Source organism: Platalea leucorodia, assembly GCF_965183815.1.
Source record: "Platalea leucorodia genome assembly, chromosome: 2".
In the NCBI taxonomy this organism is placed as follows: Eukaryota; Metazoa; Chordata; class Aves; order Pelecaniformes; family Threskiornithidae; genus Platalea; species Platalea leucorodia.
In genome coordinates this window covers 127,147,465-127,165,873 of record NC_138824.1, presented here as the reverse complement: position 1 = coordinate 127,165,873, position 18,409 = coordinate 127,147,465, and the positions used below count along the sequence as shown (strand labels likewise).

Sequence of the window (18,409 nt, the reverse complement as noted above, 5' to 3'; positions counted from 1 at the left end):
AAAACTCTTTTTTTTTTTCCCAGTGGAAAATTGTCCTTTTACAACCTCTTTCAGACAGCTCAACTCATAATCTGAAACACTCAATTACTGACCTGACATTTGCCAGATCAGAAGACAAATTTAGGTTTTCCTTTATTTTCAATTTAAATGAAAAAGAACCTGCCTTTTTTGTTTCTTTTCTGTTTGCTTGTTTTTAATAATTTTAATAATTTTAATAATTTTACATCCCAAAGTAGTTTGGGATTAACAAAATTTAAGATATGGAAGTCTCATGTCTTTGAACATTCCCGTGAAAGCTAGTTTCAACCTGACTGCTTTTGGAGACTGAAAATTATGCTTTTATGCTTTTATCAGGCTTATTTTGAGCATCATGTATGAGACAGGGAAATTTCACTGAGATTGTGCATGTTCTCACTTAAAGGCTCTCTCTCATACCAGCAGGCCACAGGAGTTTTGTTATCAAAATGGATGCAAATGTGATTAGACCTTTAAGCCCCGATTTGGCAAGATACTTAAACATGTGCTTAATTTTTAAACATCAAGTGTATTTCCAGTGACTTAACTACCTTTAGTGGAATTACTAGGACATATCAAATCATCCTGGGCATCAGTGTGTGGCTGAGCAGCTCTGGGCACGTTGCTGGCCATGCAGGCAGCACCATAGGTGAAGTAGGACTCATAGCCAAGTCACAGAGCAGGACAAATTTTAGAGGACCTCAAAGGCATGGTGAACACTGAATATCTGCCAAATATGAGAACATACACGAGACATGAAATTTGGGGTGGAAAGCAGATAGCGAACTTGTTGGCATTGCCTCAGCCAAAAGTTGTGGGCTGCTGGACCAGATCCTTTAAGAATCTGATACTCATCCTGGTTACAGTCCTTCCTGACTTGAAGGAGAATGGGATCAGTCTGTAAATGAAAGCTTTTCTTCTCAGAAATGGCTAGTTTCTGTCTCCTCAGGGGTTGCTTTTATTTTAAATTATTTAATTTTATTTTGTTTTCTCTTAGGCACTCCTTTGTTGAGGGACCAGCCCATTATAACCCCCCATAGGCCATCATAACCAACCATGGGGTGATGATGGTGCTGGAATATCCTGGTAATGGGGGAAGGCAGGCAAGGTGGGTACCCCAGGAAGCATTGGGGGAGCTCCCCTGCATTTGGCTTGGAGATGTGAGGCCATGTCTTGGGGAGTTATTTCCTACCCCCAGGCCCTGCTGTTCATGGTCCCCTGCACTTCCTTAGCCCCAATTCCAACTCCCACGCTGCTACCGCAGCCCCACATTCCTCTCCCCCAACCTCTCCTTCCTGGGGCTGCCCTCGTCCCCTCTCCAGCCTGATCTAGGTCTCGCTCAGCCTGGCCTAGGCTTCACTCTTCCCCTTGCAGGGAAGCTTTCTCACATAGGAAGTCCTAGCTTCTTGGAGCCCTCATTGCTGACCCAAGCCTTGCTGTGGCCTCAGTGGCTTTGTGTCATACATGCACCCCTGCATGCATGGGTGCACTCCTGTTTGTGGTGGAGCCCATCAACACCTGGGTAGGTGGAGGCATAGTGTTCCTATTACCTTGCTGCCTCGTCATTTCTGGAAGATGCAGCAGCACCAACAAGGCCTGGGTTTCATGTGGCCACTTGAGGTTCCTGGAGGACTTCAGAGGATGTCAGTGGTGACTGCAGGGAGGGAGCCACACAGCAGCATGTCCCTGCATCTTTACCCAGCCTGTGCCTAATAGGGCAAGCACTGTCCCTTTTCTGTCCATCACTCTGTGCTCTTCCTTCTTTCGGGGGAGGATGGACATAGCTCTTGGTGCTTTGGGTAAAAGTAGTTGAACCGTAGTCGAACTGTAGGTTGGGACTATTTGCGCTGGAGTTAGACCTAATGATGATTGTGTCGGGGTGAAAAAGTCACTCAGGTGTGAGTTTGCAGTCTGTGTTTCAATGGCATTTTTCCTGTAATGGGAGTAGGAGGTGGAGGGATATGCAGAACGCATATCTCTTGATGCATTCTGTGTTAAAGTGTTAAAAGTCACTGATGAGATGGTTCTCCCCGCCCCCCGCCCCTTTTCCCATGCAGCTGCATCCCACGCCTCTGCCTCTCTCCACCACGCACAAGTCGTATATTCCAGCCTGCCCACCCAGTCATCCTGCCTTCCCCTGTGCCAGCTACCTTTACTGGGCTTTGATCTTATTCCGTATGGGCTCTGGCCTTCCCACTCAATATACCATTGAACATATTTAAACCTTGAGTTGTTTTCCCTTATTAAGCAGTTTATCACTCTGTTGCGCTTGCTTTTTTTTGTAACCAGGAGAGAAGGAAGAAATTTATTCTTTTGACCATAAATCATTTACAAAGCTGCTGGGCCGTTAATGTATTTTTTATGGCTCGGCAAACAGAAAATAGGAGAGAGTGTCTTAGTAGAGCTTTGCTGACCTGTTTTGATTTCAGCTTCCTAACCCTAACTCTCTGTTCCCCAGTCTTGGGAGAAGATACATTTCTCTTGTAGAGGCACCAGTGGATACCTTCTCCCAAAGGAGGCAACTGTGCTGTGTCAGCAATGTCACGTGCTGTTGCCAGCACTTGGCACTGATCTGCAGCGTGACACATCTCTGCTGACTGGGCTGTGCTGGGAAAATACAAGCAAAGAAATGGGATGGACAGGGGGGAACTCGAGGCTATTTTTGCTTTTAGATCCTGGGGAGAGCTCTAATTAGACTTCTGCTCTGGGGTAAGCAAGTTACATACAGCTCTCATCTCATCCCATGCAGCTTCATCCTGTATTTTGCATGTTGTGGGCTCAGCTGGCCTCAGGTTTGGTTACAGATACCCATAGGGATGCTTGAGGATGCTTTCAGAGACAGTGACTGCCCATGGTCGTGCTTCCCAAATTTTAAGAGCTGGCTCCTGTGAGGTTTTACAACCTGCTTCACGAAAATGAAGCCAACGTATGCCTTCGCTGCTCTCAGTCAACTCTGTGCCTTTTCCCTCTTTTAGGAAACATAGATACAAATCTTTGCTGTAAAAGGTGCATTTTCCTTTCTGATGTGCTGTGACAAGCAGTAAGATAATTAAGAGGAGGAATGTAGGAGGTTTATATTGGCATCTGAGCTGGATGAATGGGAAAGTCTGCAGCTCTGAGCTGTTGTTGCAGGCTCTTTGCAAACTCAAGATGAGCTTCCCGTTTTAAATGTGCTTGCATGAACATTTGATAAGCTTTCATTCCCAAGTCACTTCACCTAAAGTAACTGGCCATGGTCATTTAAAATGTTCCCATCTCTAGACATTCATTACTTTTGGATGATGCCTCTACTGTAGCAGTGAGCAGAACAGGACAGCGTGTCTGCAATGCAGCTTTCCCCTTTCACAGCAAAGCAAGTTGGTCTGTCCTTACACCTTCCTCAGCAGGTTATGCTGATTAATGCCTGGCTGTGAGATGGAGGCACAGCTTCCTTTCTGCTTTTGCTGGTTTGGGGGCAATAATCTTGTGCTGAGCAACAAGGCAAACAGCAGAGGATGACAACATCTTAAGTTACTGCAGCAGTATTCCCCAGAGCTGGTCTATCACAGGACTAGGGGTGAAGAAGGAGGGACTGTGTTTGCCAGTCTCAGCTTTGTAGAAGACAAAGAATAGGGAGATACCTTTCTGTGCCCCGCTGAACTTTCACTTTGCTCGTTGCCTGTGGCTTTGATTTGGAAAATGGTGCTTCAGGCATCTCTGGAGGACCTTAGGAGGAAAGAAATGACTGGCACCCTGTTGCAAGGACACACCACCCTGTTTGTACCTTGGGTATGCTGCCTCGTTGTAGCCTTCAGCCATCTTCTGTAGACAGATTGCATGCTCCTGATTTGCCCACCTGAGTCCTGTGGGAAGTCATTGACAACTCTGATGCTGAGCACAGCCAGGAATGGGCAAAATTGATACCAAATGGTCCCACAGAGTGGGCTGAATTAAGCTTACCCACCCTGCCCCTCTTTCAATTCAGGGGAGCAATAAGTGAGCACTTGAGTGAGTTCCTGATCCCCTCTGGGTCCCCTCTGGTCTTGCTCATCTACTAAAGCAAAAAATTCCCCAACCTCAGTAGTGCAGCTGCTCCTTGAGTCCTCTGCAAATGCTGTGAATTCAAGGACTGCCAGCTCAGATCACAGCAGTCTCTCTTTCCAGCCAATGCCGCATGCATCGGAGGGAAGTGTTAAACTTTCCATAATGTACCTAATTGTGCAACACTACACCATGGAGAGGGGATTAACGCATGCCCCAGAGCACAGCAATTGATTAGTTTTATCCTAGCTAATGTCATTGTAGATGCTATTTTTGTTCCTATCAATGTCCCTTCCTGTTTTTATAATCTTGATATGATAGAATATAGTTGTTTTTTTATCTCTAACTTGTATGCATAATGCAACCGAGGCAGTAGAGATGCAAGGCAACCATTCCAGCTAGCAGGAGCTGAGAAGAAGGTGGCTCTCCTGGCAGCTCCAGCCAGGCTGGATAGAGACACAGAAGAGAAGCCAGTACTGGGAGCACAGCAGGAGTCCAGAATTGGAAAGGACCATTTGGGTCATCACGCCCCTGACTCTGCTATTACCGGGGCACCTGTAAACCAATTTGGGTTCTTGTTCCCGCTTTGTACATGTTAGCAAGTTGCTCTAACACTGTGCTCTTCTCACAGTTCGAAAAGCTCTTTTGCATTTCAAGACTGTGACTAATTAAACACAAGCATTAAGATCTGTTGGAAGAGCACTGTTCAGGTTACACAGAGAACTTAACATAATGTGATCCCTGCTACATGGAGAGCACAGCCCCTCTCGATTTCCCTAGCAGGTTTGAATGCTCAGCAGTTCAGCAAATCAAACCCTTGAGGTCTAGAGCTGAGCAAATGAGGATCTCACACTAATAGGGACCCTCTGAGGATACTTGGAGCTGAATGACTTGCTCAGCAGGACCCAGGGAGTCTGTGCCAGAAATGGAGAAGGAATCAAATTCCTCACTGTGTTATGAGAGCCCCTTTTCTACCCCTGCAAGAGCTAGTCCAGCTCCTTTGACAAGGACAGGGGAAGGAACTGACACCATTCTTGAAGTATGTAAAGCTGAAAGGTTTCCTGCCTTTTTTTGGTCTTAAAGTCCAGTTTTCATCCCCCCTATGGCTGCAGGTTGGGGAGGTCAGGGGCAGGGAGATGTGCTCCATGTCATCTCAATCAGACAGTTGTTTGAAATCCTCCTCCCAGCCGGCCTGCAGAGAAAGACCTATTTCTAAAAGGGAGGGTGGCAAGGGGTGGTAGTGATTGCTATTCACAAAGCCAACAGCTGAGGCCAGAGCAGAGTGGGTCGCAGGAAGATTCACTGTTCACTCTCTGTCTACTTCAGATGAGGTTATAAATGGTAAGGGAGAAGCGTTGGTGTGATCTGCACAGATTTACAGGTAGCCAGCATTCCTGATCAGCTGGTCTAGTTCTTGGCAAGAAACACTGCAGGGCTCGAGTTCAAGACCCTGACATTGTGTTTTCTCCCTGGATTAGTCTCTGCTAGCCCGCATATCCTACAAGGTGGGCAGCAATCCTGAGATTGCTCTTACTGTGGTAAAATGGATCTATTTACTTAGAAGGCTCCATGCTGGAGGGATGACTAGATACCACCAGTTGTGTGTGATGATTTCTCCAGGGATAAAGGTGCTTAGAGGTTAACTGGGCTTTTGACCTGCATTTAACAGAGAGAGTAACACTGTATACACCTCAGAGGAAAAGTTAGTGTCAGTGTAGGTTTAACACCTGTGCTGTGGAGGTCTTGCTCTAAAACCATGCTAGATGTGATAGTTTTCCTGCTGCTTGTTCCAGTCTGTCCTGCAGAGCCAGCAAAGATAGGAAGGAAAGAGTTGGAAAGTATTTTGCCTTATACACTGTCAGGTTACTATCCCATTGCCAGACCTGTAAGCCAGAAAGAGCCAGCATGAGCCTTATTTTGGGATGTTCTTGTTCAAACAAAGGGAATGGTCTTACTCCCAATAAATTCTCAGTCTGGTGTCTGAGGTATTCAAAGTTTGACGCAGCTGTTTCAGAGAACAAAATGGCCAAACTCTGTCCAATTGCAACTCTCTTTTTAGCTCTGAGCTACGTACTTGCCCATCATTGTGATGGGGATAGTGCAGAGAACTGGACAGGGTGAGGGGAAGGGATGGGGTTGGCAAGTGTGACTTGCATGGCTGGGTTGCAGAGAGGGAAGGGCAGGGGCCCAGAGGCACCACTGGCGAGAGCTCTGGGAATTACAAGAAAACAGGGGCTGCTGGGTACTGGACCAGACTGCTAACCTGTGCTGCACAGTACAGACATTGTCTGGGGCTTTAAAGACTAAATTAGACAAACTTCTGTTGGGAGTGGCTTAGGCAGTGTTGATTGTGTCTTGAGGAGGAGCTATGTTAGAAAGTCTCTGTCCCTCTTTTCTGACAGAAGCATGACATTTTCTTGGGTGTCCTCAGTATGCCTTGCAGGCTCTCTGGGAAGGCTCCCTGTAGCACCTCTATAACATGTGCCCACAAACTGGGGCATGGAGGCAATCACCCTGAGGATGTCTCTGGACCAAAGTTTGCCTTCTCCTTGCTGTGAGCTGGCAGAAGGGCTACAGTGTGGTGGAGCCCTCCCTTCTCACCATTGCTCCCATCTCCCAGGATAATTGTTCCAAGGTGGTCTCTACCAAGCATCCTCCCCAGGAAAGTTTGTGCTAGGGCACATTGGTCCCAGGGTACAGTCTGCTATGACAATGTGCATCTGTCCCAGATGCCTGCCCTGCAGAATGACTTTGGAGGCTGGAAGTTTTTCCATGGTAGAATTTCCTTAGTGGACTGGAAATAATTCAGCCTAGCTGGGCATTAACTCAGATCTGTGCTCCTTTAGAGTGCTTGGTGATGCTGGTTCCACAAGCAGGGTGGAGTCTACTGCAAGCTGCCTCCAGACACTACGCTGGGTAAATACTGCTTTTGGTTAGATAGATTCTGAACTAGCAAGTGTGGCACATCTAGAATGACAGGAGGTTGCTTAGTCCCTGGTGAGAATGGGTAAGACCAGCAGTCAGACAGCTTGTTGAGCAGCCTGTTTGCATGCTGTCATATCATGCTGAATAACTTCAATGTTATCAGTGCTTACAACTGCGAGTCAGGCTCCTTCAGGGGCTTTTGAATGGTTGCTGCGCTAGCAGGTCCTGTGGCAGAAGTACTCCCTGCATCTGTTAGTGTCCCCTCCAGCTGTGAGTAACTCCTTCCTGGGCCGTAGGTTTTGCTGTTGCTCAGTGTGTTGAGTCGGCATTGTACCTCAGCTCTTTTGGGGTGGGAGACATTTCTCTTCTTTAGCACAGAAGGCAGCTTTGGTCCCAGACTCAGAGATGTGAGGCAGGCCAAAGGCACAGCGACTTGTGTTTTCCTTTCATCTCAGGAAAAAGACTGCTCTGCAGTTTCTCCCTCTGTTGCCTGCAGTTGCCAGATTGAACATTGTGTTCTTACCCTGTTCTTGAAACTTTTGAGTGACCTCATCTTTGCCTCTCTAACGAGGGACCCAAAATGTCATACTGCCAAAGGCATCTTCCCCAGCACATGGCAATAGGATTGCTAATTGCACTGGGATGGGGGGAGCCATTCCCTGGGTCTCAGATGCAAGCTGATATAGCTTGAAGCTTTATTCTCATTTTCCCCCCAGCCACGCACATTTCTGCATGTTTTCCCTGGAGGTCTGGAGATGCAGAAAGCACGCAGCTGAGGTTTTTTTAATCCCTTTCACACCTTCCTCCCTCCTTTCTCCCCTGGCCATTTGTTTCCCTGGCTTGCCAGCACTGCAGTGATCCTATACCCTGGCCTCCATGTGTGCAAAGTCATGCTAGCCCAGCCTCCCACGCCGCTGAGTATCAGGAGGTTCCTGCTAGCAGGTGCCAAATGCTGCTGACTTGCCAACAGTTCTTGGGGGTACTTGCAAAGCAGAGAGTGTCATCCGGAAGGTAAGGCAGGGCAGGAGTTTGACTTTCATGGTATGAATGACCCTCCAAAGAAACTTCTGTTTTTCTGTGGTCCTGGCAGATCAACACTCCTAAGCTAAATACAGCGGGTGAGGACCCTCTCTGTGCACTATACTGCAACCCAGCCAGTGATACCCAGATATCTCACTGAGCATGGTTGCCTCTGAAAACCAGGTTCTGGGGATGATCCAGCAGTAGAGGAGGACGTGCCCTTAGCACAGCTTCAACAGCGTGACCACAGCGCTTCCTGAAAGCACAGCCTCTGCAGCCTCTGAGGCCCCTGTGGTCTGTGACCATCTGCCATCATGGTAATATGGACTGGTGATTGTACCTTAGCTGTTCATGTTATAATCTGGCGTATTGATGTGAAGCGATGGTGGTGGAAGTCCTCATTTCACTCACGGTGCTGTCAGCCGAGGTGATTTGCTGGTCTTGCTGGTGATCTCTGGCAAAAAGGTGTGGCAGTGAGTGGGAGCTTGGGAACATTTTCAGTCAACTTAATATGAGTGAAAATGATAAGATGCACCCATGTCTTTCGGCTTTACTGCATCTGGTATATTCTGAAGCCTCTCAGCTTGCAGGGCAGCTAGCAAACATGGCAGCATCTGCCTCATCCTCATACCCAGCAGGGAGGCAAATCCTGGTTGCAGGACTGGTCCCTACATGCTTGTGTCATGCTGTATGAACTACCTACGTGGACTCCTTCATGGATGCAAGGGAGGGAGCTGTGTGTGTTACTTGGAAAAGAAATAGTGACCCATCAAAAATGAAATCAGAGTGATCTGTTGCCAGAATAATTACTTGGTCCTGAAAATATGAAGAAACTCTAAAAGAACTTCTGTAGCCAAAACATTGTTCTGCTGGCTGGTTCCCTGATAGGGGACAAAAAAATGGAGCATCCGTTCTAATTAGTGATGGGAGCTCGCTGCATCAGGATCAAAGGAGAAAGCCATTTGCAGAATCAAGCTAAGATCAAAGTGTTCTACATACAGGAAGGGCCCATTCCTCTTTCTGCTGACAGTGGTGTACCTTGCTCTTCCTTCAGGCATGCTGCTTACAGGGATGCTTAATTACTAAGTAAGGACGAGACTGCACATACAAGAGAGGGTGTAATGGCCATTGTAATCCAATTCTAAGAGACGATTTGGTGGTGATCAAGTCTTGTTTTCTCTCACAAGTCATTAAACTTCTCTGAATCCTTAGAAAAGATCTGGATTGTGTACTTTTGCAAAAAGAGACTCTTCACAACATCCTTTGCTTCATTTTTCTGACCTCTTATGTGTAATTTGACTTAGTAGACTGGGCTGTATGTGTATGCATATATCTATATTTGCATTTATATCTACCCAAGGGAATTCAAGTCCTCATTCCTTAGGCTGCATTGAAAAATCCTTATCCCAATAGATATGCTAAATTTGAAATCTCTTCCTCCCTCTCTCCCCTGTCTCCCTTCTTTTGCATTAATGCAAAGCCACATTTTTGCAACTCCTAATTTTGTAATGTTTAAACATGTAACGTTTAGTTGAGCTTTCCTACTAGATGTCTTCCTGGGTATACAGGCTTCTAAGTGTATGTGTCTTTGTGTGCATCCACCTGTGTTTTGGGCCATGAGTATTGGTGTGGAAGGATGCAGTCATGTAGATCCTTGCGTAGATGGACAAGGGCATGTATACGTGTGTTACATTTTCTAGTATTCTGAGATATAAAGAAAGACACTGTAGCTTCTGAAGAAAATTTGATCTTTGCTCTCCCAGCTGTCTCCCTGGGAGAGGAGTCACGTGGTAGTAATGCCCTCCCAGTGCTGTGTTAATGCGCCAGCCTACCTCCCTGTTTATGCTGGTGGAAAAGGACTTTGCCTACATTTGGTCTCCTGACTCCCCTGTCGCCTTGTTTAAACTTACTTGTCAGAAGCGGTTGTGTGTGTTTTCCCCAGCTGTAGCCCTGCAGGTGCCACTTAGCTTAACAAAATGAGTCCTTGTCTTTAAGTGCTGCCTGCCTTGTATGCATCCCAGGCCAAAGAGCAGCTGAGAGGCCCTGGGATGCATGAGGCAAAAGCAAGTCTGAGGAGCTCATGTGCCCGGTGGTTTAACAAGATAGAGACAGGACAGCATGGTGGTGGTGGGGTGCTCATCTTGCATGTCCATGTTTGAAGCATCTCCCCTTGGCAATAGAAATGGATGAGGACTTCAGCTCCTCCTTAGTGCCCCCCTGCTGAAACCACTCTGTGACATTCAAATTAAAAGGGATGTTGTGGTGCCTTGAAAGGGGGAGGAGATCATGGGGGCTGTGGGATGCTGCAGGGCAAGAGTGGGGCACTGGCAGAGCAAAGGGAATATTATGTGTTTTCTTTCCTTTTTTAAATTGTTCATAAGTCAGTTGGGAAATTCTCAAATGTATTGAAAATTATTTTTACAGTGAAGAAATTATGCATGTTCTATTTTAGTGTTTTTGTTATTCTGCAGGATGCTTACAGTCAACTAATTGTAAATATTAGGAGAAGCAAGAGGGTGGTTAGGTATGAAAATCACATCATCTTGATAATTGAATGATTGATGTAGCTAACCCTGCGATGCAAACTGTAAACTCTAACTTTTCCAGTAAATTTGCTATTAATGAATACTCACACTTAAGTATTACTTTTCCTGAACATACATTGCTATTCCAAATCAGATTAGTAGTTGGTTTTTCTCTCATGGAGAGCATCTCATTAAATCTATGCTGAAAATGGCAGAAGAGCTTTCTGCACGATGTTGGAGAGAGAGGTTAATCCAATAAATGTCAAAATTATTGTGACTCCCTGCACACTGTTTAGCACATGGATGATGCTGGACTGGATGAGTAGTCATGACAAAGTAGCCTTCAAATTTAGGCCTGCAGAAAAGATGATCCCTTGTCAGGGTCATATTCAGTAAAAGACGTCTCCAAAGTTGACATGGATCACTTCTGGTTTTTGAGCTACTGCCACTGCCTGGCCAGCCATAATCAAATGAGGAGTCCAAAACCATTCCCAGTCTGTTGACCACAGACACAACTGGAAGGCAGATACCTTGTAATAAAGGTGATGCTTATTACTGGCTCTTCAAATTATTTACTCCCGCTTGCTGCTGACAGCCCTGAATAGGAGATTGATGGATTAAGCTTTCACCAGCTGTTCCTCATCCAGGCACCTAATTCTCTGAGATGTTAACACCAGAGATGAACTATTTCTGTAGGAATTTCCAAAGTGTTCCATATTTTTAAATATGTTCCAAGGCTGTGAGGAAAGTCAGACTTGGGTCTTTTTTCTGCAAAGTAAGAAACTCGTGAATTTCACTTGGAGAGATTAAAATGGCATTTTGTCTGGGTCTGTTCTGAAGCACTTCTGAGCCTTATCGAACTACCTAGGGCTTTGGAGGTGGGAGATATGGAGGAGGGAAAGGAAGTCCAGAGGAGGTTGCTGAGGATTTGCAAGCTAGGCTATTGCAGCTCCAGACCAGTCAGTCCAAACCCAGGAACTCATCATAGGCTGTTCAGGTGCTAGAAACTTTGGATCTGTAGTATCTGAAGCTCAGCACTTCTAGGATCTCAGCGCCCCATCTCTCCATTATGTAGGCTGGGAAGGATCCCAGCAGCTAAGTGTGCGGGAGACCACTCACCTTTTTCTCAGAAATTAGCCTGTTCGATTTCTTCGTAGCTCAGACAGAAACCTATTCTTATGGAGCATTTCCCCTTCAGCAAACAAGTGTCTTTTGGCAGAAAAGAGAAACTTTGCTGGCAGTCCTTCCTGGAGTCAGCAAGAGAATAGGGTGGTCCACAGACTCCACCTGGGTGCTAGCAATACTCTGGTATTGCCTTGGATCTTGAAAACTCCTTGCCTTCTCCTCCAGCAGCCTCCCACATGCTTTGAACAAGAAGATAGTGAGCTGTCATATAGAGAGATGGTTTTTTGTAGTCCATGTTTTGATTTTGTGGGGAAAAATGGTTTAAAGAATTTTAGTGCTACTCAAAATGGTGGTGGTGACTCCTTGGTTAGTTTCATTTGACAAGATTTTGGCAGTAGGAATGGAGATATTTCCCTCTGTAACTTGCAGTCTGAAAACTGCAGCTTTAAGCTGCTGTGCTGGGAAGCTAGGGCTTATCAGGCTTTGAGCCCTGTCCAGCCTGTGTGGAATGCAAAGAAGTGAATGGTGGAAATGCTGGAAAATAAATGAGATTTGATGAGATTCTCCATTATCAGTAGTCGTTTTTCACCAGCTAGATAGAAATACCTGGACTGGAAAAGATTTAGATTTTTAACCCTTTAAATTAAAAATAGTACTAAAATGTTTCTGCTCATGCTGGACTTTATGAGGGGTAGGAGTGGGGGGAGAGCTGTGTTTCTTCTTTAATAATACACAGTCTTCCTTCTTACGTCTTGGTGAAGACTTTCAGAATGCAGTTTCCTTTTCTGTTTCAGTGATGTTGGGCATCATTAAGATTGATGGGTTTGAAAACATATTTCATTATCTCTTAGACACAGCTTGGCTGCTCTTCCAGATCTTTCCCCATCACCAAAACAAAACCTGTTGTTTTCAGAGGCTCTGAAACTAGAGTGCTCTCACTTAAAAGGGACACCTATCTACATTTGCCTGTGAAAAATGTCTGCATGAGAGTAGCCTGATCTGTTGAGGGAGGAATATAATTCTTTTTAGCCTGAAGTAATTGGTAAGGGACAGTTGGGTAACAACAGGATGCTGCTGTCATGACCTGCACATGTATGGGGCCACCTGCAATGCTTGAACTGGATGTCCTTCTCCTGAAATGCTTGAACTGGGTGTCCTTCTCTTTCCAGGTCTGGTGTGTCCTCTGGAGGTGTCAGTCAGTTCAGGGAGTATCCAGGTTGCCCGGGGCCAGACAGCAGTATTGCCCTGCACCTTCACCACTAACGCTGCTCTCACTAACCTTAATGTCATCTGGATGGTCATTCCTCTTTCTAACGCCAACCAGCCTCAACAGGTAGGTCCTTTCTTGCTGAAACATGCATTTCTTTGAGGCTTTCCTTTTCCTCACCCTTTTCACACTGATCTGGATGTAGTCCCTTTACAGTGCTGAGTCTCTGGTTGTCCCAGAACATTCCCTTCATTGCTGAACATGCCCTCTGGATCTTACATGAATCTGATTTCTTCAATGCTTTGTTAACTGATGCACATTGTGTCCTTGGTTGCCTTGGCTGAATGTGCAATTGGGGTAGGTGTATGTGATACTGTATGGCTGCCCTGGATTTCTGGTGGTTTGTGTGTTCAAAAGAGCACAGGAGATGTAATCCAGGTTTTGGTGTGCTGCATATGGGATTTGGAGGATCTGAGAGCGGCTTCAGGCTTAAACCTGTGAAATCTGTGTAAAATGTGCCAGAACACATGGCCTCTCATAGACTCATCTCCCCTTTTACTTCCCCTCTTACTTTTTCACTGTCCGTTGCTTATGCAAGTCCATTCTTACGAACATTAGCAAATGAGAGTCTGTTGTGGTGGGCACAACAATCATAACCTGAGATCTGATGGCCTGGTTTTTGCCCACATACTCTGATAGCAGAAGAATGCCATTGCTCTGAAATGCATCTATCTTGGGTCACACTGCCTCCATCACATTTGGTATTCAGTTATGAGAACCTGCACCAAAGAGTACTTGCTCCTCAGGGACTTGGTCTGAGTACAGACTGCTATATAAGCCATCTGACTGGTAGAGGCTGTGTAGATTCAAGGGTTGCATTGCCTGTCATTCCCAACGATCATCCCAATGATCTTCAGTAAGAAGTGTCAAATCATGGCAGGATCTTACTGGATGAGACTCAAAATAATACTGTCCACTGGGTGGATGCTTTCCAGCAAAGTACTCACTGACCTGCAGAGAGTCTCTGCCTCTCTACATCGATCATGTACAGATGGGTAATGACTATCATATGAAGCAGGTTGGTATTGCCAATCCAGCTATGCCAGAAGACTTGGGTATCTATCTGGTCTGTTACCTCTGTGAACATTTTTATTGACATAAAACAGGCTACAGAGTGTGTTCCTCTTTTAGAGAAAACCCCTCTGCTAGGATTGGTCTGCCTTGGACAACTGTATATTGAGGTCTGGTTAGTTAGAGATGCTTTAGGAACAGGTCCTTTTGGCTTTGGAAGCCCATGTTTTGCTTGCTGTTCTTCCTCCTTGCTCAACTACTGAAGAGTGTTGTTTGAGCCTTCCTTTCTTTTCCAGGTTATTCTCTACCAAGGGGGTCAGATCTTTGGTGGTGCACCCCAGTTCTATGGACGAGTGGGGTTTGCTGTGACAATGCCAACCACCAGTGCCTCCATCTTCATCAACAACACTCAGCTATCGGATACTGGCACATACCAGTGTTTGGTCAACAATCTTCCCGACCGAGGCGTCAGGAATATTGGAGTCATTGGACTTACTGTCTTGGGTGTGTTTATTGGAATTATGGGGGAGAGGGGAGGAACAGGGATCCTCTGTGCATGATAGTGCATCAGAGCAGAGCAATATGGTAGTGTATGCATTGGAGCCCATGGACATCCTGTCATGAGGGATGGGCTGCCTAGTGGATATTGTGGGAGTTTGTAGGGCACATAGCCTTCATATGCAGGTAGTATAAAATGGAGTTGTAAAATATGGTGGAAAGAAAGCTTTTGTGGCAGCATTGTGATGTGGAGTTGCAAAGAAGCATGAATAAAGTATGAAGGCATCCTGGAGAGCTGAAGGGACCATAAGAATTTTGAGCATAGCAACAGGAGAAGTGAATGACTTTAGATCTTTGCTTCCTTTTCATGAAAACAATTAGTACTGGATGCTCCCTAGGACGTTAAATACTCCAGAGTGTGTGCTGTTATAGGGATAAGAAGGCAAAACCCAGCCACAGCAATTCTGTCTGCGGCTCTGTTAGCTCTCACCACCCTTGCTGTCTCAAATACAGAAATGTTCACCTTCTTTTTCTCCAGGGAGAGATCTAAGTGTACTGGGTCCTGTAAAAGTCAGCAGTAGTCTGTAAACTTGATGGGCTGGTGGGTCAGGAATCTTTGTGAATTGTCACCCCCCAAACCTTAATGGGTTTTTGTCTGCTGCCTCCCTCTTGTCCCTTTGTCAGCTCATGCCGGTGTCCTTGTTTTCCCCAGCAGCGCGTGTCCAGAAGGAGCCTGCACTCCACTGTGTGGTCATATTTCCTGATCTGCTGTCACTTTCCCCTCTTCTCTCGCAGTTCCTCCTTCTGCCCCGCTTTGCAGAATCCAGGGATCCCTGGACGTGGGCAGCGATATCACACTGACCTGCAGCTCGGAAGAAGGCATCCCCCGGCCAACATACCTCTGGGAGAAACTGGACAATGTTCCCAAGTTGCCCCCAACTGCCACACAAGGTGCTTGTTCTGTTGATTATCCTCTTATTTCCCAGGTGACAGCCTGGGCTTTCCTTTGTCTGAGCCACCAGAGATGGCATAGCTCGTTGAGTGTCTGCCGTCACTTGCATGGTCACTTTATCGAACAAAGATTCCTAGAGCCCATGGTGGACTACGCACCCTCCAGTGGCCGCTTAAATTTTCATGTTTTTTTGGTACAGAAACATGTTCCCCATTGAGAAACAAGGGTCTGGTCGAATGGGAGAGAGAGAGCATGGGTGCCACATGTTGGCATGTGGCTGGAGATTTCAGCTGCTGACTCACCTGCATTTTAAATCAAATGAAAGGCTCATTGACTAGAAACTGGGAAAATGGAGGCAGAATCACCCCAGGAAAATACTGCCAGCTTCTCACACTGAGATCACTGTTCTCCAATAAGTTACTGCCAGAATTGCATTTCACATGTGTGTAAAAGCAAGGCTCTGATCAGACTGGGTATTGCCCAGCCCAAAGTCCCATCCATAAGATTTCTTAGCCTAGGTGTCCTGACCAAGTAGTGATAGCTGTACTTTTGCCCTTCATCTTACTGTATTTTAAGAATAAGCAAGCATTTAAGTTCTACATAATTCAGGAATGAGGAAAATTGGCAGAGCATGGGGTGGGGAGCCCAGGGATGGGAGAGCAGGGCTTCTGCAGGGCAGGATTGAATTTAGCAGGTAGATCTGGGTATAGGTAATTGCACGTCTCTTCTTTCCTCCCTTTTCTCACACAATGCTGAGAGTCCCAAGCTTTCATTTGCAGAAATTCATCTATAAGACAAAAAAGAAACATCTAGTGTAAGCTCCTTAAGACCTAATCTTGTGTCTGTGTGTGTGTGCACAATGCTTCCATCTCAAGGTTATTTCCTTATTTATTTCTCCTTAAGAGTCTCACACCAAAATTCTCTATTTGCTGGCTTTGCCTTTTCATGGTTTTCCTCAAGGGGGGGAGGGATTTAAATCCTTCTTTTCTCTCTGACTAGACCAAGTCCAGGGCACTGTCACTCTCCGAAATATCAGCACTGTGTCCTCAGGTCTTTACCAATGTGTGGCTTCAAATGCCATTGGAACCAGCACTTGCCTTCTGGACCTGCAAGTCATTGCACGTAAGTATTTTGCCAAGGGAGGCTTGGCCACCTGCTTCTGTCTTGTGACAGTAAAGCGTGTAACCATGTTTGCTGTGAGCCACCATGTTCCTCTCTATCAGAAGATCATTGTGCCCTGGAATGGGGACGTTGCCTTTCCCCCCTCCTAAGCCACGGTAGCTTCAAATGCTCATGGATGGCCACAGCCCAGCCCTGATTTCTTCTCCATTCTCTGTTCAATCGTCCCCACAGCCCACCCCCGGAGCATTGGCCTGATTGCAGGAGCGGTGGCCACAGGCGCTGTTGTGCTCGTTGTTTGCATTGTGTTGGTGGCTGTGGCACTGTTTTACTGGAAAAATAAACACAAAGAAGAAGAAGAAGAGGAGATTCCCAATGAGATAAGGTAAGGGCCAGGGAAAGCTGGTGGCAGGGGACCTCTGATCACCCAGCAAAAGCAGCGGCTGGTAGGAAGGCAATCAGAAATCTCACTCATGCTAATCCTGAGTGTCTTCCCCTGGGCCAGGGGAAGATGTCTGTTATCTGCCCAGAAAAAGGAGGGAGCAAATGAAGAATGGTAACGACAGATTTTTGTTTTCAGTATGGCCTTTATTGAGAGGTTTGGTTTGACATTGTTAGCTCCATAAGAGAGTGACTCTGCACATGATGGGGATCCTGACCCACAACACCAGACAGTGATAGCTCAAGAGTTCTGGAGATACAACTTTAATCTTCGCTGATGTTACAGCCACAGTGTTTCCCTCTGGTAGCTTCCTGCAGCTCCCCTGAGGATCAGCTTCATTGGTTGTACAGGTACAGTCATACTGACTGCCTGCGTCGTACCAGTGGCTGTGACAACCACTGGTTTTGCCCTCCTAGACACATGGGTGTGGGTTGTTTGCCTCATCAGTAGGCACATGGAGCAATTAATGTGCACAGAGGTGGGTCCTGCAAAGAGGTATGAGCAAATGGGCCAAGGAGCAGTGTTGGTTCACATTGGTGCTGTCCTTCACCTTGAATTGATGATGTTGACTCCAGCAGGGTGTGGCGGAGGGGTGGGTGTTGGGCAAGTGGGGCAGCATCCTCCATGTGCCCTCACACCCTCTCCTTCCCAGGGAGGATGACCTGCCGCCCAAATGCTCCTCCGCTGCAAAGACATTCCACGCCGACGCGTCCTCGTCGGAGAATGACACCCTCACCTCCTCCAACACCTACAACAGCCGCTACTGGAACGACCCCAAAGCCAACCATGCCACAGACTCCTTCACTCGCTTCAGCAACAGCAACGATGCCCACCAGCCCCCCTTCTCCCGCTCGGGGAGCACGAGCACTCGCCCTGTCTATGCCAATGGTGGCCACCCATCCCCAGCTCCCCCTAAGACGCTGGTGGTGACGGCCAGCACAGCGCCGTCCCCTCAGGAGGTGATCCGGAGCAATGGCTCGGTCAGCAGGAAGCCGCGGCCGCCGCACACCCGTTCCTATGCTGTCAGCCAGGCCACGCTGGAGCGGATCGGGGCTGTCCCCGTCATGGTGCCCGCCCAGAGCCGGGCCGGCTCCCTTGTGTAGGGTCATGCCAGCGGTCAAGAACCAAGCAAGGGGCCTCTTGTACCCAGTGGGGCGAAGAGACCCTACTCCTTCCTGAAAGGCGGCGAGGCAGCAGGGGGACACACACGCGCCTCTCCCCCCTGCCCTCCCTTTCCGAGGCTGCTGCCGGCCAGTGGGACAGTCCTGGCCGTGCCACATCCCCGCCGGCTGTTGGAGCTCCTTGTGCTGGTGGACGCCGCAGATGTGCCAAGGCCGGGGGAGCAGGGAGGTCAGGATGCACGCCTGGCTGCTGGGCCCCGGCCGGGACATGTGCCTGGCCCTGACCTCGGGGGGGACTTTTGCTTTTGTTTCCCCTTGGTTTTGCTGAAGGTCGATTCCATCCATTTGGGTCTTTCAGGGAGGTTTGGG

At 47.2% G+C, this 18,409-nt stretch overlaps 1 protein-coding gene across 3 annotated transcripts in view; it reads left to right on the top strand.

Moving 5' to 3' along the window:
- The window catches only part of IGSF11 (immunoglobulin superfamily member 11), a gene marked incomplete at both ends in the record, with an annotated part of 109,358 nt that extends 91,336 nt beyond the window's left edge, over positions 1-18,022 (top strand). For 2 of the 3 annotated variants that reach the window (XM_082305038.1, XM_082305037.1), the window contains 6 exons: positions 12,800-12,963; positions 14,205-14,412; positions 15,202-15,357; positions 16,358-16,480; positions 16,712-16,862; positions 17,572-18,022. In XM_082305038.1, coding sequence (XP_082161164.1) covers positions 12,800-12,963; positions 14,205-14,412; positions 15,202-15,357; positions 16,358-16,480; positions 16,712-16,862; positions 17,572-18,022 — 1,253 coding nt within the window. Of the gene's footprint in view, positions 1-12,799; positions 12,964-14,204; positions 14,413-15,201; positions 15,358-16,357; positions 16,481-16,711; positions 16,863-17,571 lie in introns of those variants that run through there. The other variant, XM_082305039.1, reaches the window with a different exon arrangement.
- Positions 18,023-18,409: the final 387 nt, after the last annotated feature.